Below are 17,127 nucleotides of genomic sequence, written 5' to 3' on the forward strand. Positions count from 1 at the left end.
TAATCACAGTGCTGCCCAGGCCTGAGCCATAATTAAATATTATCGACTTTCAGCAGAGTCCAGTGATAGTGATATGATTAGTGTAGAAGCAATCCAACGGGCAGGATTGGCATCGCCGCCGATACTGACCCTTTTTACGTGGATCAGGTATCTGCCTTGATGCGAGCGATCCAGTGTCCGAAAGGTGGGTAGCTTAGTTTATAGCACCTCAACAATTTCTGACAAAAATGGCAAAATCAGCTACCTTTAAATTCAGGGAAAACTGAGTAATGCCAGTCAATTTTAAAGTCTCTTTTATGCTCAACGTTATATATCTTTACAAAAACTATATACTATACCAAAATATTTAGCACGTACCTTTTTTTTGTACAAATATGCACCATAAATTAGCCTTTACTCTGCATGTAATCACTTTGTGGTTCTGATTACTTTATATAATCTATAATTTGTGCATCAATAATGCAAAGTATGCCCATTAATATTGTAGTAATGACTTGAGCCATTCTGTCAATTATCCTATTATTATTCAAATCAATTAAAAGGCTTGGGTCTTTTTTCCCTTGCCTTCAAACACTAATGGCCAGCGTGGCCTTGTGTGCTCAGTCCTTTGACTGAAACCCGGCGCTCTCCCTCAGTCACAGCACATTGTTCTGAATTGAAAGGAAAGGCGACCTGCTCTTCAGAGCCTCTCCCCCTTGAGAGTGAGGACAGAAAAAAAAAAAGGAAGATAGGCCAAGCGAGAAGGAACATTTCCTTGTCCTCTGCTCCATGGCTGGAGAGTAACAGTCTACAGGAGGAAACAGGATCCCGTTTCAGGGCCTGGACAATAAAGCATAGAGGCCCGAGCCAGGAGGCAGGAAAAGGGCTGACTCAATGGTTCTCAGGGAGCGCGTGTTTCTGTGTGTGCATGTTTGTGTGCATTTGTCTCCGCACGAGACATCATGCAGCATGTGTAACACCACAGCCTTTTAATATTGACCCAGACACATCACCGTACGCGGCAGCTCGGACTGCTGCTGGAGCTGCCTCACCAGACAGTATTCAACACATTAAACTGCAGCCAACTAATGTCCTCTGAGGGCTGTCAATGCAACTGCTGGATGAACAAATCAATGCACAGTCACACATTTGCGAGCACGGACAAAAGAGAGCACGGCGGCTTCCTTGTCCTCTGCTTGTAAAGACGGCAATGGCTTAAAGTGAAAATTGCCACATATTTGCCTTTTGATAGAATTTGGGCTTCATAGAAAAACAAGACAAGAATTCCACATAAGAGCTGTGTCCAAGTCCTGTCCCTGATTCATCCGACGTTGAACCACATGACTGTGAGTGAATCTGATTTAGGAGCATGTGTGTGCAAGTGTTTGTGTGTGTGTATGCTTTTGCACTTTGTGACTCTGCGTTCCAGAGAAGCCGCGACGTACCTTGACAGCAGGTGTGACTCCGTCATCAGTTGTGCTCTGCCCATTCTGTCGAGAAAGCACACGTGAGAACCAGTCAGAGCGGGTAACAGTACATGTATCGCATGTGTCTGTGAGCATGTGTGTGTGAAGGGGGAAAACACATAATGCGAGATGCAAGAGAACATTTGCAAGACTGCGTGGGCTGCAGCAGTCCATTGTATCCAGCACTTTGCTCCTCCACTGGCAAACCTAATAATCTGAGGCTGACACACAAATGCACATCCTTCATCCTTCCCCCCCTGTAGGTAAGTCGTGTTGAAGAGGCTAATCATTGTTATTTGTAAAACAATGACTGGCCACGGGCGATTCAGAAAATCAACATGTTATTCATACGACGTCCAGAAGTGGGTGGATAAATTCAAACATTCACTCAGTTAGATTATAGGTTTCTACGTGCATCTATTGCACAGACAGATGAAGAACAAGGAGAGTGATTTATAGAAGAATGAGGTGATTTTGTGATTATTTCATGTGAAGGGGTCGTAATGATGTCAGGACAGATTAGAATCACTTCTTATCCCAGATGTTTGGTCTACAGAGGGACACACTGTGACACAAATACATCAGTAACACTTACACATTTAGAGTCTGACACACACACATGCATCGACAAGCATTTTAGTTTAGTTTAGTTCATTATTTTGAAAATCATTCTCCACTCAAAAATATGTGTTCACCACAGTTCTTTTTAAACCTTGATGTTTGACCTCCTGAATGTGAAGAGTTTGATGCAAAAAGGCTGTTTTCATATTTATCCGCTAAAGCTTCTCTGTGCTCATCTGAACTTTGGCTAACAAGTAAAAGATAAAGTTTCTGATATAACAACTAGTCTGCAAGACAACAACAAGCTTATTTCGAGGAGACGTACTCAGAGACTGGACTTTTCAGTGATGTAGGAGGCGTCATGAGTCCAGCAGGTAAAATAATATTTACAGAATAATCGATTCAGGATTATTTTTAAATGAGGGATATAAGGAGTAGATGTAATTCTTTGAATTGTTTTGAAAATCCATTAAATCTATTAAAATGTTGATAGGTCTTAAATAGGTTGATGGGGTATATTTAAATGTAACTTTTTTGCATCATATAAATGGAACCATTAAGAAAATTGTAGGGGTCTCATTTCTTCTACTTTTTGATGAAAATGTTGTCATAAAGTTTGAAGAGATAGTAAATGCAGTTGAGCTCCAGATATAAAGACTCCTCTAGTTATCATGGCACAACGTTAACATGCAGCTTTTTGATTTAGTTGGGCACCAGCGATGAGTGTGAAATGAAGCCCTTGATGATAACTGACCCCTCACACCGATCACAGAAACACTCCCGGGCTCAAAGTCAAAGCCTTCTGGAAAAAATGGGAGAACCCCCGTTATAACGACTTCCCCCTTTTTCCCACTTCTTTGTTTGTCTTTCCATCACAGAAGGGCGACCCTGAGCTTGTCAACTTCCTTCGTGTCCTCTTCCTCCTTCCTCTTCCTTTGCAGACTACACAAAATAAGGCAGCCGGGCAACACAATGACAAGCAGTGGCCTTAACAATCAAACACTAAACCTAAAGGGTTCAGAGCGTAGGGAGGCCCTCAAGGGTGCAGAGGCAGTGGCATCTGTTTGGATTTGATGGGATATTGTACTGACCAGAAAAAAAAGATCTGACCATAAAGAAAGCAGAGCGTGGATATAATTTACTGCCGCTGAAATACCCCACTGCATCTCATGATTGGATTTGTTTGGCAACTGGATGTACTTCCTTATATTCTACTTTCACTAATCATCAGCTATTAATTGGCTGGGTGCTACAACCCTGCAATCCTATATAGTCTATGCCGGAAATAGTAAAACACAAAAGTAAAACCTACCAACTTCACTACACATAGACCAATCTACAGAATATATATAGTTTAAAGAAGTTGCTTGCTCCCTAAAATCGGAAACAGCCCGAAAAATTCCGTATTGCTTTTCGGCACCAAATTTTACAGACCAAGTGGTGATTTCAAGAGAGTTCAACTTGAACAAAGTGTGCCCGTCATAACAGCTGCCAGAGGCCTAACGTGAGGTGGAATGGGAGACGTGGAAGCAATTAAGCAACCGAGTGCAGTTTAAAGTCAGGCACAGACCGATGTATTTTAGGAGAGGGTATTTAAAGTAAACCAAGAGGAAGTATACGTGGCTAAAACAAACTCTGCGGAGGAATCTCACTTTCCTTGTTTACTTCACTTTCTCTCCTATCGTTTATCTTCCCTCAGTGAGGTGTATGTGGTTGGTTTTGTTTAAGCCAGTGTGGTGACGACCAGCGACGGGAATTCTAAGTGATTGAGTGCAAATGCCGGAGTTTGTGCTTGTGTGTGTGGTCAGCAATGCCTTCCCTTCTTTGCTGCTCAACACATTTCAGGCTCATTAGCTCTGCATGGCTGATCCAAGTGGCCCATTTAATGGTGCTTTCCCTCCCCTGCACTTCCTCAATGAAAGCACAGGCATGCATGCACACACACAAACACAGCCACATAAATACACTCAAAGTCAAATACATGAATACAATAAACAACCGTAACAACCCAAGCATAGCGAGGAGGCAGGGGTGAGGGAGCTGACGAATTCATACCAGGATCAATCTTGAAGATGTCGACAATCTAGTTTTTTTGCAGGGATGATGTAATTCTTTGACATTTACAAATCGGTCTATTGTAACAACATGGATCTACGCTACGTTCACCTGCCAACATAATAACCGTCCACCCGATGGCTGGGCTGATTTGCCAGTATACACCGTGTCTCTATCTAAAGCTGCTTTCAGACATGCACTGAACTCCAGATATTCTCCTGAAATTATTAACAATTATTAAGTTTTTCCTGCCGGCAGAATACAGCAGGATATTGTCCTGAAAATTCACCGAGAACGAGTGGGCTGATACTCTTTGAAGGAAAGGCCTCTGTAATATTTGTTGGGCAATGGTCGCCACTTCCAGAAGTAACAGGACAAATCTATTCAACCACCTTTAAAAGCAAGGATCTGAAGGAACAAGTCAAATGTCAGAACAACCTCACTCATCTATAACTCACACAGTCCTGAAACTAAACGATGGAATGGGGTGATTTTAGCCGTGACATTTTACGTGGCTACGGTGCCGTTCAAAGCTGCGGACCAAGTTTGATTTAAGACACTGATGCACATCAGCCTGTTGAAAATGTTGTCTTTAATACTAGATTGTGTTTTGAACAAGATAATTCCTTGTTGATCTTTGTTGATGAGGTAAAAATAATAATTAAAAAAGTAGAATACACTAAAATAGAACTATATAAAAACAATTACACACAAAATATAATATAATAAAGTCCAAACAGATAAATTCATTGATTGGTTTGAGTCTGGATATTCTCCACAGTACTTTTCAAAGTTGTGAGGAAATAATTTAGACTTTGAATCGTGACAGAGTTTTAAAAAAGATCACGATATGATATTCTGGGAATAGCAATCACTAATAGGAGGAAGTAGTTGTGTAAACATGTAGAAAAAGCGATTTATGATACACACAACTTCACAAGAGGAAATAAAACCAGGCCATAAGCAATCAGGAGAACTTTTAATTTCTCACAGGACTCCTGTATTCTCCTGTTTAACTTCACAAAGTAAACACTCTCTGGGCGCTGGTGCTGTGAGCATTTGATAGATAAATCTGTGTGATTAGAACAACGCTGCCCGGTAACTAGGCAACTAGCAAACACATTAAGCATTCTATGTTGTTGTCTGTAATTCTACCTGACTAAACTTGTTGTAATCTATCCTGCCACTGAGCATTGACAACAGGTCACATTACTAATGTACCCTCTTGGTAAATGCCAGAAAATGGAAGCTGCTATTGTCAAGTCAAGTCCGTGCTAAAAGGTTTATCTCTGACATTCGCAGCCATAAAGGTGAAGTGAAAGGAAATTAGGTTTTTCAGACATTAAATCTGCACAACTCCCCACAGGCTGCATTGTGGATGGACACTATAAAGTCACAGTTTCACAGGAAGACAAACTTTTCACTCTTGAAGTCCAAAGGAATGAGATCGCACCTTTCAACTAAAGGGTTTTGTTATCACATGCCCACCCAGCCCTGCTACACACACTGTTCTACAAGTCACACCCAGATAAACTAAGCCTACGTGCATACACACCGATGCACACTTACACAAGTACTTGAGTGCACACCGCTGACCACACCTGGCTGGCAAACATGGCACTCATTCTTCTCATATACTCCACTTTCTCCTCGTCCACACGTCCGATTACGTAATGGAAAAAAGACTCCACGCTATAGACAAGTCCATATGTCTCTGCCTCAAGCCCTCAGCTCAGACAGCCGTGCTCTGTATATTCAGGCTTGTGCTGTCCTGTTCTGTAAATACATAGACTTTTGCTTTGCCCTCTTTTCTGAATTATAAAAAGGAGTGTATATAAAGTACTTTAAATGAAATGCATAGTATGGAACAGTATTTGAAGCCACCACTAATCGACAGATCTGTGGGTCCACATCCAGAGAAAAATACATTTAAATCCAGACTGGGTGCCAAATTTTTACATTTAACATCACCTCCCTTTATCATCAAGATCGTCTTAGGGAAACTAGAAGAGGGAAAATAACCAGCAAACTACCTAATAAACACTTCAGTGCTTCTCCACCTGATTGTAACTCGATTACAACACCAAAAAGTGTCAATTCATCCATTACAGGTGAAACTCTTTTCCATGTGTCTGCGTATCAACTGCACTGATGTTTCATAATTTCTCAATGATCCGCGTGAATCAATGAAATGGGCCAAAGTAACAGAGTTGCACTTGAGTTTAGAGTTTGGCAGAGGAGGGATTATTTTTAAATAACGGATCAAAAGGCTGTGGATCCACTTGGCAGCTCTGCAGTGGGACTCTGATCCGTGAATACTAGCAGAGGCATGATTCAGATGTTTCACAGCAGTGGCCGATGCCGGTGGTGCAGTGACTCAACAGGGATGGGACAGGGTTGATTTGTTCAAGGGCCTTTATCAGAAATGATTCATTCAGGATTAGTTACTTCGCAATAGAAGTGATTCAATGACGAATAAATAATTAAATAAATATGTTTGATTCACTTTATTTGCACATTTATTTCTTGCTTGTTTTGCTTAAAGCGCCAAAGGACAATCACATTATGAATGATGGGGACACAGCATTTCATCAACCAGTGCATCAGAGCACATCTCTCTGTGGCTACATCCCAAACAGTATCTTTTGGTTTTAAAAATTCGACCTACATCCAGATGAGCATTTTAGTTAGGCATCAGAAGCAACCTCTGTCCATACCAACACACCTGAAAACACGTATCACTTGACCATTCACGTACATGCACGTGATGTGCGTGGTGGTGTAAACAGAAGTACGTTGTCTATTTGCAGTTGGGTGCTTAGTTACAAAAATACCACAACGGGGAAAACGGAATGATGAAAGGTAAGAACAGGGACAACGATGTGGGGCAGTGGTTACGAAAAGCTCAAATGCTAGCATGGCACTAAAGCTTGTAGGGTTAGGGGTTAGTTTCATCATATGGGTGTCCAAATGATGAAACTGTGATCGTTATCATTTCGACGATGACGCCTGCACCAAGCGTTGAGCAAGCACACTGTCAAGCATTAACACAACACATACGTGCGAATCCTGCATTACTGACAATTAGCGTTAGCAAGGCTTTGTCTGCCCTGGTAGAAGTCGTGACTGATGAGGAACCAATCAGGGTTGAATGCGTTATTGTTACCAAACGTCTCTGTTTCTGCCCGTCCGTACAACAATTTTAACGTAAAACGGGTCCAGCTGCGTTTTTAAAGTTCCCGATTTTAGGGTCTTGAAAACTCCTGAGTAGTCTGGACGCAAAAGATGTTTTAAAACAAAACCATAGCAGTGTGGATGTAGCCTGCGCTGCGTGTGTTTTACCTCATGTAGATGTTATTTTTTTATGATACAAGCTAATTTTCCCCTCGACCGCAATGCTCCAAATCAGCCAAAAAAGCTTGTCTCTCGTTCTGTCCCCATCTGTTAATATGACTGGTTACACTCGCGTTGCTGTGGCCTCCGTTTTGATCCCTCCCACCATGTTCGCTGGCATGGCCTCCAGACTCACTCGCTCTTTGTGCGCGATCAATCTGAGCCCCGTGCCGACTCCCGCACGCTGCCATCGGGAAGCAAAGTGTGCAGCTGGCTGGTAGGTTGGTGACAGAGATAAATGGCTCTGATCCCACTCTGACTGGCAGGGACTGGTGCGAGCAAATTAATTACAGACACTAGATGTCACCGGCAGATACTGAGATGAGAAGAGAATAAAAGTAATTTCTCCTTTTGATGTATAGGCTGATATTTACACACATGTGCTGTATACAATACTCTCACAAATGTATCAGAGAGTTGTGAGCATCACACAAACAAAGGCAGGGTATTTTTACCGTATTAAACTTAGCACTCTTCGCGGCTAACCATCTGCTCGGCTGTGATACGCTCCTCAGCCAACTCAACGCGCTGCAGGATACTGTAAATACTGGAGTCTCCTGAATAAATTATGCCAAGATGACGCCGTTTCTAAATGACCTGTAGTGCTTCTTTCTGCTTAACGTGCAGATTTTTCGTCGTGCACCGATACTGATATTTCTCGTTCTCTAAAATGAACCACAACAGCTTTCTCTCCATCAAGCAATAACGTCTAGCAACATGAGCAGTAGTAGCACTTGCCTGATTGATTGCACGGCCTAATGAGTCAAGACTCCTCAACTTCAGGATTTCATCAATTACGGCGTCAAGTTTAATGAGCGAACTCTGCTGCTGAAAACAACAACAAACATTTTTCACTCACATCTTTTGCAAATCATTTCCTCGGCACCGCTTGCTTATTAGCACTACATTTATTAAATATCCACTCCCAGCAAATCAGGGCGGGAGAAATGAGCCTCGTTCATTATCTCGCTCATCTCTGGCAGAGCCGTCTGAACGCACCTTGTAATTTTGTGCACAGAACGATCCATCAGACACGGAAATGCACGGGTATTAATAAATCAAATAATCAGCAGATTTATTCAAAATAGCTCATTTATAGATCCAGACTAACTGAAAACAGTGAGTGATATTTTCAAACCAGTGCAGCCAGTTCCACGAGTTGCCTCTTCGCAGCCTATTTCTGCTCATAAGAGCCGTAGTGTGATTGAGGCATATTCACTAAGCAACCAGTCTGTTCAAGAGCCAAATCATGAATAATTATGCTGCATCAGAATAATAGGGTCTGAGCCCTATTAGCGCAGCTATTCTCTATTGCTCGTCCTACATTCCATGTGCTCACAACAGAAAATTGTGAAATATTCCATGCCTAATAAAGACGTCCTCCCGACCTGCAGAATCAGAGGTGTTTAATTAAAAACTCTGCAGCACAGACAGAATGACACGAGTGCAGGTGTCAGCATGTTTGAACTGCAAGCCATCGACAAGAATGTGAAAAGATGAAAAACCAAACACTCAACTGAAACCGACTGACGATTAAACATTGTTGAATTTTAAATGCACTGCTCTGACAGCTCATCCTGTGGGCTGATCTTTTAATGATCGCCATCCAGGCCTTCATTTCCTGATTCCTTCATGTATGAGACAATGGAAACTCAACTGGATGATATGGCATAAAACTTTTCATATCATTTGATGTCGAAAAATTATGACGATAAATGTCACGTTCTTATTTCTTGAAAGTTTAAAGACTGATATTTGCTCCTGAGTGAAGGTTGTGGCTTTAAACTCTTCTTAAAACATACTTTTATCCGATTGTTTTTTGCCATTACTCATCTTGCTTTTATCGGTGTGTGGTAACCAAACGTCAAAGTGCATTACCGCCATCTACTGTGTTGGTGCACCGTTCCTGGAACAAGTTGCTGCCTCGTGTTTTTCCTTTTCTTTTGCCATTACTTATAAATTATGCTGTATTATCTTATCTACTGTCTGTGTTCTGATGTTCTGTATTCTCGTTTATATCTGTCCTCTTTGTAACGGCTGTTTTCAAAGGTGCTGGGTAAATAAAGTTATTATTCATAAAGCAAATGACCATGAGAACGGCTTCCTCACTGTGCTTGCACAATGCATAAGCAATATATGGATCTATATTGAACTTTTGTTATAATGCTATTGATGAAAATCATAGAGATAATTATTGACATTGTTTTAACGCCCAGCCCTACTGGTAACAACTCTGCAGTGGTTAGCTGTGACAGACAGGGATCATGAGCCTGTGTGTGTCCTTCAGATCTGCTGGTCTTTGTGTTTGTGAGCTTTGAAAATGGAGCTGCTGGTGACGTCCAGTGAAAGAGGGTTAATTGGAGCCATTTGAAACCCAATGAATGAAAATGGTGAATCATTGCACTGTCAAACAGCTTGTAAGAGTCCAGTGTCTCAACAAACTTGAAGATGTAAGCGACAAACTTATACAGCTGCGGAGACCACTCCAGATTTCAAATGTCATTTTACTTATAAATACAAAAATTATTGTAGTGGTGTCAGTTTTTTCCCCAGAGCTGTATGTCCACTGGAAAATGGTCAGTCCATTCAACACATTTTGAGATAGATTGATAAAGGGGAGACTTTAATTTAAAACACAGGATATACATTTAAAGCTATAAATGAAGTTGACTTACTCCAAAAGTCTAAAGTTGCCATTGAAACTAGGGTATTTGGTTTATTTCCCCTGAACGTAAAAAAGCAAGTTGCAAAAAAAAAAATTAAAATCTGCTCGTGCACAAACAAACGTGGACACATGTCATTGCTCATTACCTCCGTCTCCAGCTGCACCAGCTCCATGGTGGGCCATGGCTCTGCGATCTGTGCAAGAGGCATTCTCGCAGGATTCTCACTTTCACCCCCTTTCCGCGGCTCAAATCTGGCTCCTCTCTCCCGCGGATTCCTCCTCCTGTCAGGTGCAGCTCCCCGGGCAGCTCCTCACTCGGGTCCCAAAGTCCAGGGGGTTGGGGGGGAGCAGGTTCTCAGCACTTTGCTCAGACGAAGATGACGCGCGCAGCTCAGCCCGAGAGCTTTACAAACAATTGTAATCCCCGTGATTTGACTCCAGCGTCGCTTGGTCACTTGTGTGTGTGCGTGTTTATCTATGTGTGTGTGTGTGTGTGTGTGTGTGTGTTTGTTTGTTGAGTGATAATCCAGATGCAAACACCACAAACACTGACACAGCCTCTGGTCCTCCCAGGTATACGCGCGGTGGCTACTCACGATTTGAGGAGAGGAGAGCGCGGTGCCACACTGTGTCGGTCCAGGCGCCTCCACCGGGGCTGTGCAGGACTCTAATGCCGCCTAAAGGAATTAACCACAGTCCGTGTTTGTCTTTGCAGGCGACGCCGTGTTAGATCTCTCTCTCCCTGGGGGGGAAGACTCCGCTGTGCCCGCCTGCTCCCTCGGTGTGCGATGCGCGCTGAGACCCCAGTGTGGCTCCGTAGTACGCGCAGCCTCCAACTCGGGCTGTTATTGGCAGACTCCTGCAGGGTCTCATCCGGCCCCCTTTTCTCTCTCGCTGCTGGTTCCGCCCAGGTCTGATCGCGCCATCCTCTGGCGGAGAGACGAACTGCAAATACGTAATGCCTGGCTCGAAGCCCCCCTGCTATTGAATGAAGGGGCCTCTGCATGCTCCGCTCCGCGTGCGCACGGTGCAGCAAGTGCACCAGAGGAACGTTTGAGCTTTTTACTGTCTTTTCTTTGTCCCATGAGGAATAGCTCGTATTCTTATACATGAATAAATAAAAAGGAAATAAGGAATATTGATTTATTTTAATTTTATTTTCATGCCTTGTGTATGTATTGGCATTGGTATGTAGGTAAAATGTACAAACCTCTCTTCTTTCTTTCTGTATTTCTTTCTTCAGAGGCCATGAAGGGGCCATCATTTACACAGAGGGGCCAGTTATACGTCCATCATCCATGCACAGCTCCTGATTCAGTAAGGTGCACATTTAAGTCATTCCTTGTTTACTGTGAGCTCTATGGCTTTGAGCGAAGTCACATGAACCTGGACGGCAAAACAATAGACCAAGAAGGCGGCCAACACCGGAGTCTTCGTAGAAAGGCAGGTCAAGTTTTCTTCGGTGAAGAGCCACAGCTTTTTAGAACCTCTTTCGAAAGAAGAAGAGCCAAGATAAGGGAACAAACGAGAGGCATATATTATGCAAATATGGGATTGCATAATATCTCAGAGTGATCATAAAAGTTGAACCTGCGGGGAAATGCAAATAGTCTCTTCAGGTCTGCAGTGGCGCTGGTTTTTCATGAGAATACACTCTTTACCTTGAGATCCACTTCACCACTTCCTCTCTAGGCCCAACACAACCAGCACTGTTGCACAAAAAAACTTACATAACAGATTACACAATAGTTTTAAAGAACAGAATAGCACACACTAAAATACACCAGACTTTGGTTCGTGCCCGGAGCTGTTTGATTTTGGTGCGGACATTGCACTGAGGCTGCAGCAGCCTTTTCATTGACAACTGTTATGGTCTTTGTAATCTCCAGCGACATTAAACACCCCCTCCACCCTCATCACCTCTCCGCTTCATTCACTGCCGAGTGGATTTTTGCTCTTGGCCAGCCTTGGTTACTATTGGCAACTGGAGAGCATCAAACCGCCGCGCCGTAGGATCTGGATCAGATAAAAAATAATAATAATTGAATTCAAATTGGGATGAAGGAGTCATGGCATTTCCTGGACACTAAAATTTAAGTGGAATGGCAAATGGAGCTCGTGATTTGGTGCTTGTCTTACAAAGGATGTGTTGTCTATATGCAAAAAAATGCTGCCACTTGCTGCCACACTGGTAAAGCCTGTTTATCATACCAGTCCTGCCAATGCAAACGGAGCTCTGCTGAGGGTTTAAAAACATAGATATAATCTGCAGAGGGAAACACCTCCTGTCTTGTGTAATTGCTTATCATGTTCTTGACACATCTGTGGTCGTTGGACTTTGTATCCAAGCGGTTACTAAGCAACGCGTAGTCTGTTCACTACGGAAAATGTCATTCATTCACATATGGATGGTTTACTACAATTATCTTCCTGCAGAGCACATGCCTGTATTTCCCTGCATGCATCCCTATGCATGATTCATGATTTTTGATTTCATGCTAAATGTGCACGACGCATTTCCACACATATCAGAAGAAGAAAGTCCAAGCGAGGGTAAAAAGGAAACTGTCTCCCTCTTCCCTTCATACCACCCAATACTGACAGGGGGGGGGGGGGGGGGTCACAAGATGAGAGTGTCCCACCTAGGGGAGGGTCATGCATCACATTCATATTGTGGTTATAATATTCAAAGTCAACATCGTCCCAAAGCTCACATCAAACCATTGATCTGTCTCCATGATGGATAAGCAGCTGCTGAAGGGGGAACTCATAATGATCTATACTGGTGTTTGTTATTTAGTGAAGCTATGACCCCTCCTCTCCTCTCCTCTCCTCTCCTCTCCCCTCCCCTCCCCTCCCATCCTCTCCTCTCCTCTCCTCTCCTCTCCCCTCCCCTCCTCTCCTCTCCTCTCCTCTCCTCTCCTCTCCTCTCCTCTCCTCTCCCCTCCCCTCCCCTCCCCTCCTCTCCTCTCCTCTCCTCTCCAAGGATGCCAGCAGATTAATGCTGGACATTTTTCTTCACCGCTAACGGCTCCTCCTGTGCGATATGATGAACAGCCGACTTTAAGTTTGATCCTTGGGTAAAAGTCAAGGAGTCTTATGAAAACAATTTATAGGGATGAATAAGAAAAGATGATCCAACGGGATAAAAAATCTTGCCAAGAGGCCTGGAAATCAAAAATAAAATCAATACAATCGTACAGTGATACCGGTCGACGTTCTCTGTATAGTGCATTGCTATTCAGGCTGCAGGGATTCTCCTCTTCTATTCATGGCGCTCCAGTGACAACAAGGATGACAGAGATTACTCAGAGGTGTCTCCCGTCCATGGACTCCAGGGAAACCCCACCCCCACCTTTGACTAGAAGTAAAGCATCATGGGAAATATGACTCATGCACCCTGACTTGTTAGCGTACTGATGCAGAAATGAATCTGTTTGTTGTGGAGCTGTCAGACAGATACTTTGACTGAGCTGTGACAAATGAGACGGAAGCAGGTTCGGTCCCGAGACGACAGACTGCAAATGAGATAAACGGATGCCAAAGATTACGCCGCTGTTTGACCTCATTTTGAGCTGGAGCTGAAACCACAGAGGTGGAGGTGATGGAGAGAGATGCAGAAGGGCAACGAATAAATAAAACAATCTAGTTCCCTCCTCTTTAACAGCACACAGCAGGAGAAAGTGCGATCACAATGCAAATACATGCACATTGCAATGGTGAGATTGCAGCTGGTAAAACAGCAAATCAAAATTCATCTGTTCATTTATTAAGCTTTGTGTTTTCAGGTCGTCCGTTGCTACCTCCATATACGTACCATTTTTGTGAACACAATATTTCAAGAAGGCCAAGAGAAAAGTTCCTCAAATTTTGTACAATTGTTCAATTTGACTCAAGGATGAACTGATTTGATTTTGGTGGTCAAAGGTGAAGGTCGTTGTGACCTCACAAAGCACTTTTTCTTAACCTTGTGAACGTAATATCTCAGGAACATCTCTAGGGAATCTTTTAAAATTTGGTACAAATGTTCACTTGGACTCAAGGATGAAATAATTACAATTTGGTGGCCGAGGGTCAAAGGTCAATGTCATGTAACTTGTGAATGTGATATATCAGGATCACCCAGAGGGAATTTCATTACATCTGGCACAAACATTCCCTTGGACTAATGGTTGAGCAATTTGGAGGTCAAGGATCAAGGTCATAGACATGTTATCTTACTAATGCCTTCAGAGAATCTTTTCAAATGTTAAATTAGATTCACGGAATAACTGATTCTATTTGAGTGGTCAAAGGTCAAGGTCACGGTGGACTTATGAGACATGTTTTTTGCCTTTTAAACATGACATTTCAACTCTGCCTTTAGGGAATTTCTTCAAATTTTGACCAGTTTTCACTTAGACTTAAAGATGAACTGATTAGATTTTAGTGGTCAGAGGTCAAAGGTCATGGTGACCTCATATGAGTCTCTAAAAAATATATATATAAAGACTGAGACTTCACTGGTTGGTGGAAGGATACAAGGGCAGGGCAGTAATTGTAGTTTTCCTTTATTTTCCTTCTGTGAATTGAGTGTTGTTGAGGGTATTTCTTTTATTTCTGTGCTTAATTTTATTCTCCACTATTTGCTTCTATATTTCAAATGTGATATAAATTAGAAATAGTACAATGTCCTTAGTTACCGCATTTACAAAGCTAGGTGAATTTAAATCCTAGATGCACACTCCCTAATTATTGGGCCTCTGAGGGCCACAGAATAAGATAATAGAGAAAAGTGGAAGAAATAATTTGTTTCTGTATGTTGGAATAACTTTCATATAGCAAGAAAAAGTTTCAAATATAAATGTTTATTATTATTATTTTTCTGCTTTACTGCATCCTCCAATTACTACCCACCATTGTAAGGATGAGTACACCTGAAACGCACCAAAGCAGATTAAAAACAGTTTTAATCTGACCTGGGCAGAACAGTTTCAGTTTATCTCTCAAACTAAATGTTTAGCTAATCCAAGGGATTACTTTGTTGATGCAACACAGGCGCTAGTAAGTGACTCCACTTGAAAACAAATAGGGCTTCATCCCAGCACTTAAGCAGTACACTGGATGTCGCTGAAATACAGTACAGATAAATCCAGGATGTAAATGCCAATGGAAATGCTATTCTCTCTAACAGTATGAGCTTTATACAGTAAATTTCATCTCAGTATGTTTTATTTGAGTTCTATATTTAATAGTTTGAGTGGGTCGGGTTTCAGCAAGAGCACTTTCAGACCTTTCATAGTAATTCTTCCATAGCTGAGCTGAACAAGCGCATGTCTGCAGTGCACAGATCAAGCCATCCATGGAGCTGCAGCACAGAACAAATTAATTAGCTGCTTGATCGTGGAGCATGGCTAATTATCCAGCCTCCCGCGGACCGACTGTGGCAGGGGGAAGATGATATCATAATGATTCCAAAACGCACTCAGGGTCCGCGCCTTACTGAGATGACGAACAAACTGTGTTATTGTATTTCAAACATCAGTAGAATTATCATTTGTCACAGAAATGGCTGTCGGGACATTGTGGCTGCAGAGGGTATTATTGATCTATGAGAGACAAAAGAGAGTGAGGAGGGAGAGAAAGGAAGACAGGAGATGTTCCAATACTGTTACCAACATCGAAAGGGCATCACCGAAAACGCAAGTCTATGTACTGATCCGATACCATGTCTTTAAGGTGTAATAGTGTCACCCAGATAAAGCTTCAACTTCTTCACTAGTGTAAAAACAGTACATGACAGTGGCAGTGTAAAGCGACGATAGCGTAGTGTTAGCCAGAGCTCGCTAAAAGTTGGCAATATTTCATGCTGGAAAGTCCCCACAAGTGTGTGTATCATATTCAGGATCAACGGGTGGCACTTAACACAAATCACATGTTATTTGCATAGCCCATATTACAAATGACAGTTTGCCATGGGGCTAAACAATCTGCAACATCCTCTGTCCTTAACCCTCGATAAGGGGGAGGAAAAATAACAAAAAATAGATAGTGTGAAAATCTGGGAACAAAAACAGGAGCCTCAGGGAGCATAAAAAAGGTATTTTGATAAACTGTGACTGCACTTTAACAGCTGTTTAAAGGAAGTAATTGTTGTCTTTTTTTTTATAGATTTATTGATTTGTCTTGTTTATCAGCTGTCAAACTAATAAAAGAAGTTGTATGACATTCATTCTCTGTGTGTATTTGTTTTTCAAAGGGTTTAACCTGAGCCAGGCCATACAACAATACAACAGTGATAGCAATCATCACTTCCATACAGGTTTAGTAGCCCACAGTATATTATATTGTTGTTGCTTTTTTTATAATGCGCTGGTATTGGATCGTTACTTTGTATCGCGAAGTAAAATCTAACATCGTAACATCTCTAGTTTGTTTTTAAATGCAGTATCATTCTTCTTTATCACAGCAACAGCTCCTAATGCAAACCTGCATCTGCGTACTCCATAAACCTGACTGTAGTAATAGCACAAGCAGCGTGTTGTGGCTTGAATCTGTTTCTCTGGTATTTGGGCTGGGCCGAAGAGTTAGGCCGAGCACGCGGTCGTTAGAGAAAACCACCACTGAGATCAAGTTCAGCACAGACGAGCTATAGCAACACGTCGCCATGGAAATAGATCAAGACGGTGTAAAGTACTGGATCGCTGCAAGTCAATAAGTGTGTCCGGATTCAGACGGTTTTTTTCTCGGCTCCCTCTCACAGTTTCAGCAGATAACGTCTGGACTCAGCAGAAAATCAATGGCGATTTCATCAGCGTTCACAATCATTAAAACTCATCTCCACTATACCCCAGTCTGGAGGCTTGCAGTAGTATTTATAAACTGCAGGGTTTTTTTTGTTTAGTGTGCACTTTATACTTTGAAACACACATATTTCATACAGACTTCCTCATTTCAAATAAACTGAAGAGATTTGTATGTGCTGCAACAGGTTTTCTCTAAAACATTTGAAGATATTGGCATGAAGCA

General features: G+C 42.3%; 1 protein-coding gene across 1 annotated transcript in view; it reads right to left on the bottom strand.

Moving 5' to 3' along the window:
• The window catches only part of rps6ka1 (ribosomal protein S6 kinase a, polypeptide 1), a 49,376-nt gene extending 38,395 nt beyond the window's left edge, over positions 1–10,981 (bottom strand). The window contains exons 1-2 of the mRNA XM_034576414.1: positions 10,266–10,981; positions 1,425–1,469 (exon numbers count right to left, since the gene is read on the bottom strand). Of these exons, the coding sequence (XP_034432305.1) occupies positions 1,425–1,469; positions 10,266–10,328 (108 nt within the window). The 5' untranslated portion in view covers positions 10,329–10,981. The remainder of the gene's footprint in view (positions 1–1,424; positions 1,470–10,265) is intronic.
• Between the last annotated feature and the right edge of the window lie 6,146 nt (positions 10,982–17,127).

Source organism: Hippoglossus hippoglossus, chromosome 22 (assembly GCF_009819705.1).
Source record: "Hippoglossus hippoglossus isolate fHipHip1 chromosome 22, fHipHip1.pri, whole genome shotgun sequence".
Classification (NCBI taxonomy): Eukaryota; Metazoa; Chordata; class Actinopteri; order Pleuronectiformes; family Pleuronectidae; genus Hippoglossus; species Hippoglossus hippoglossus.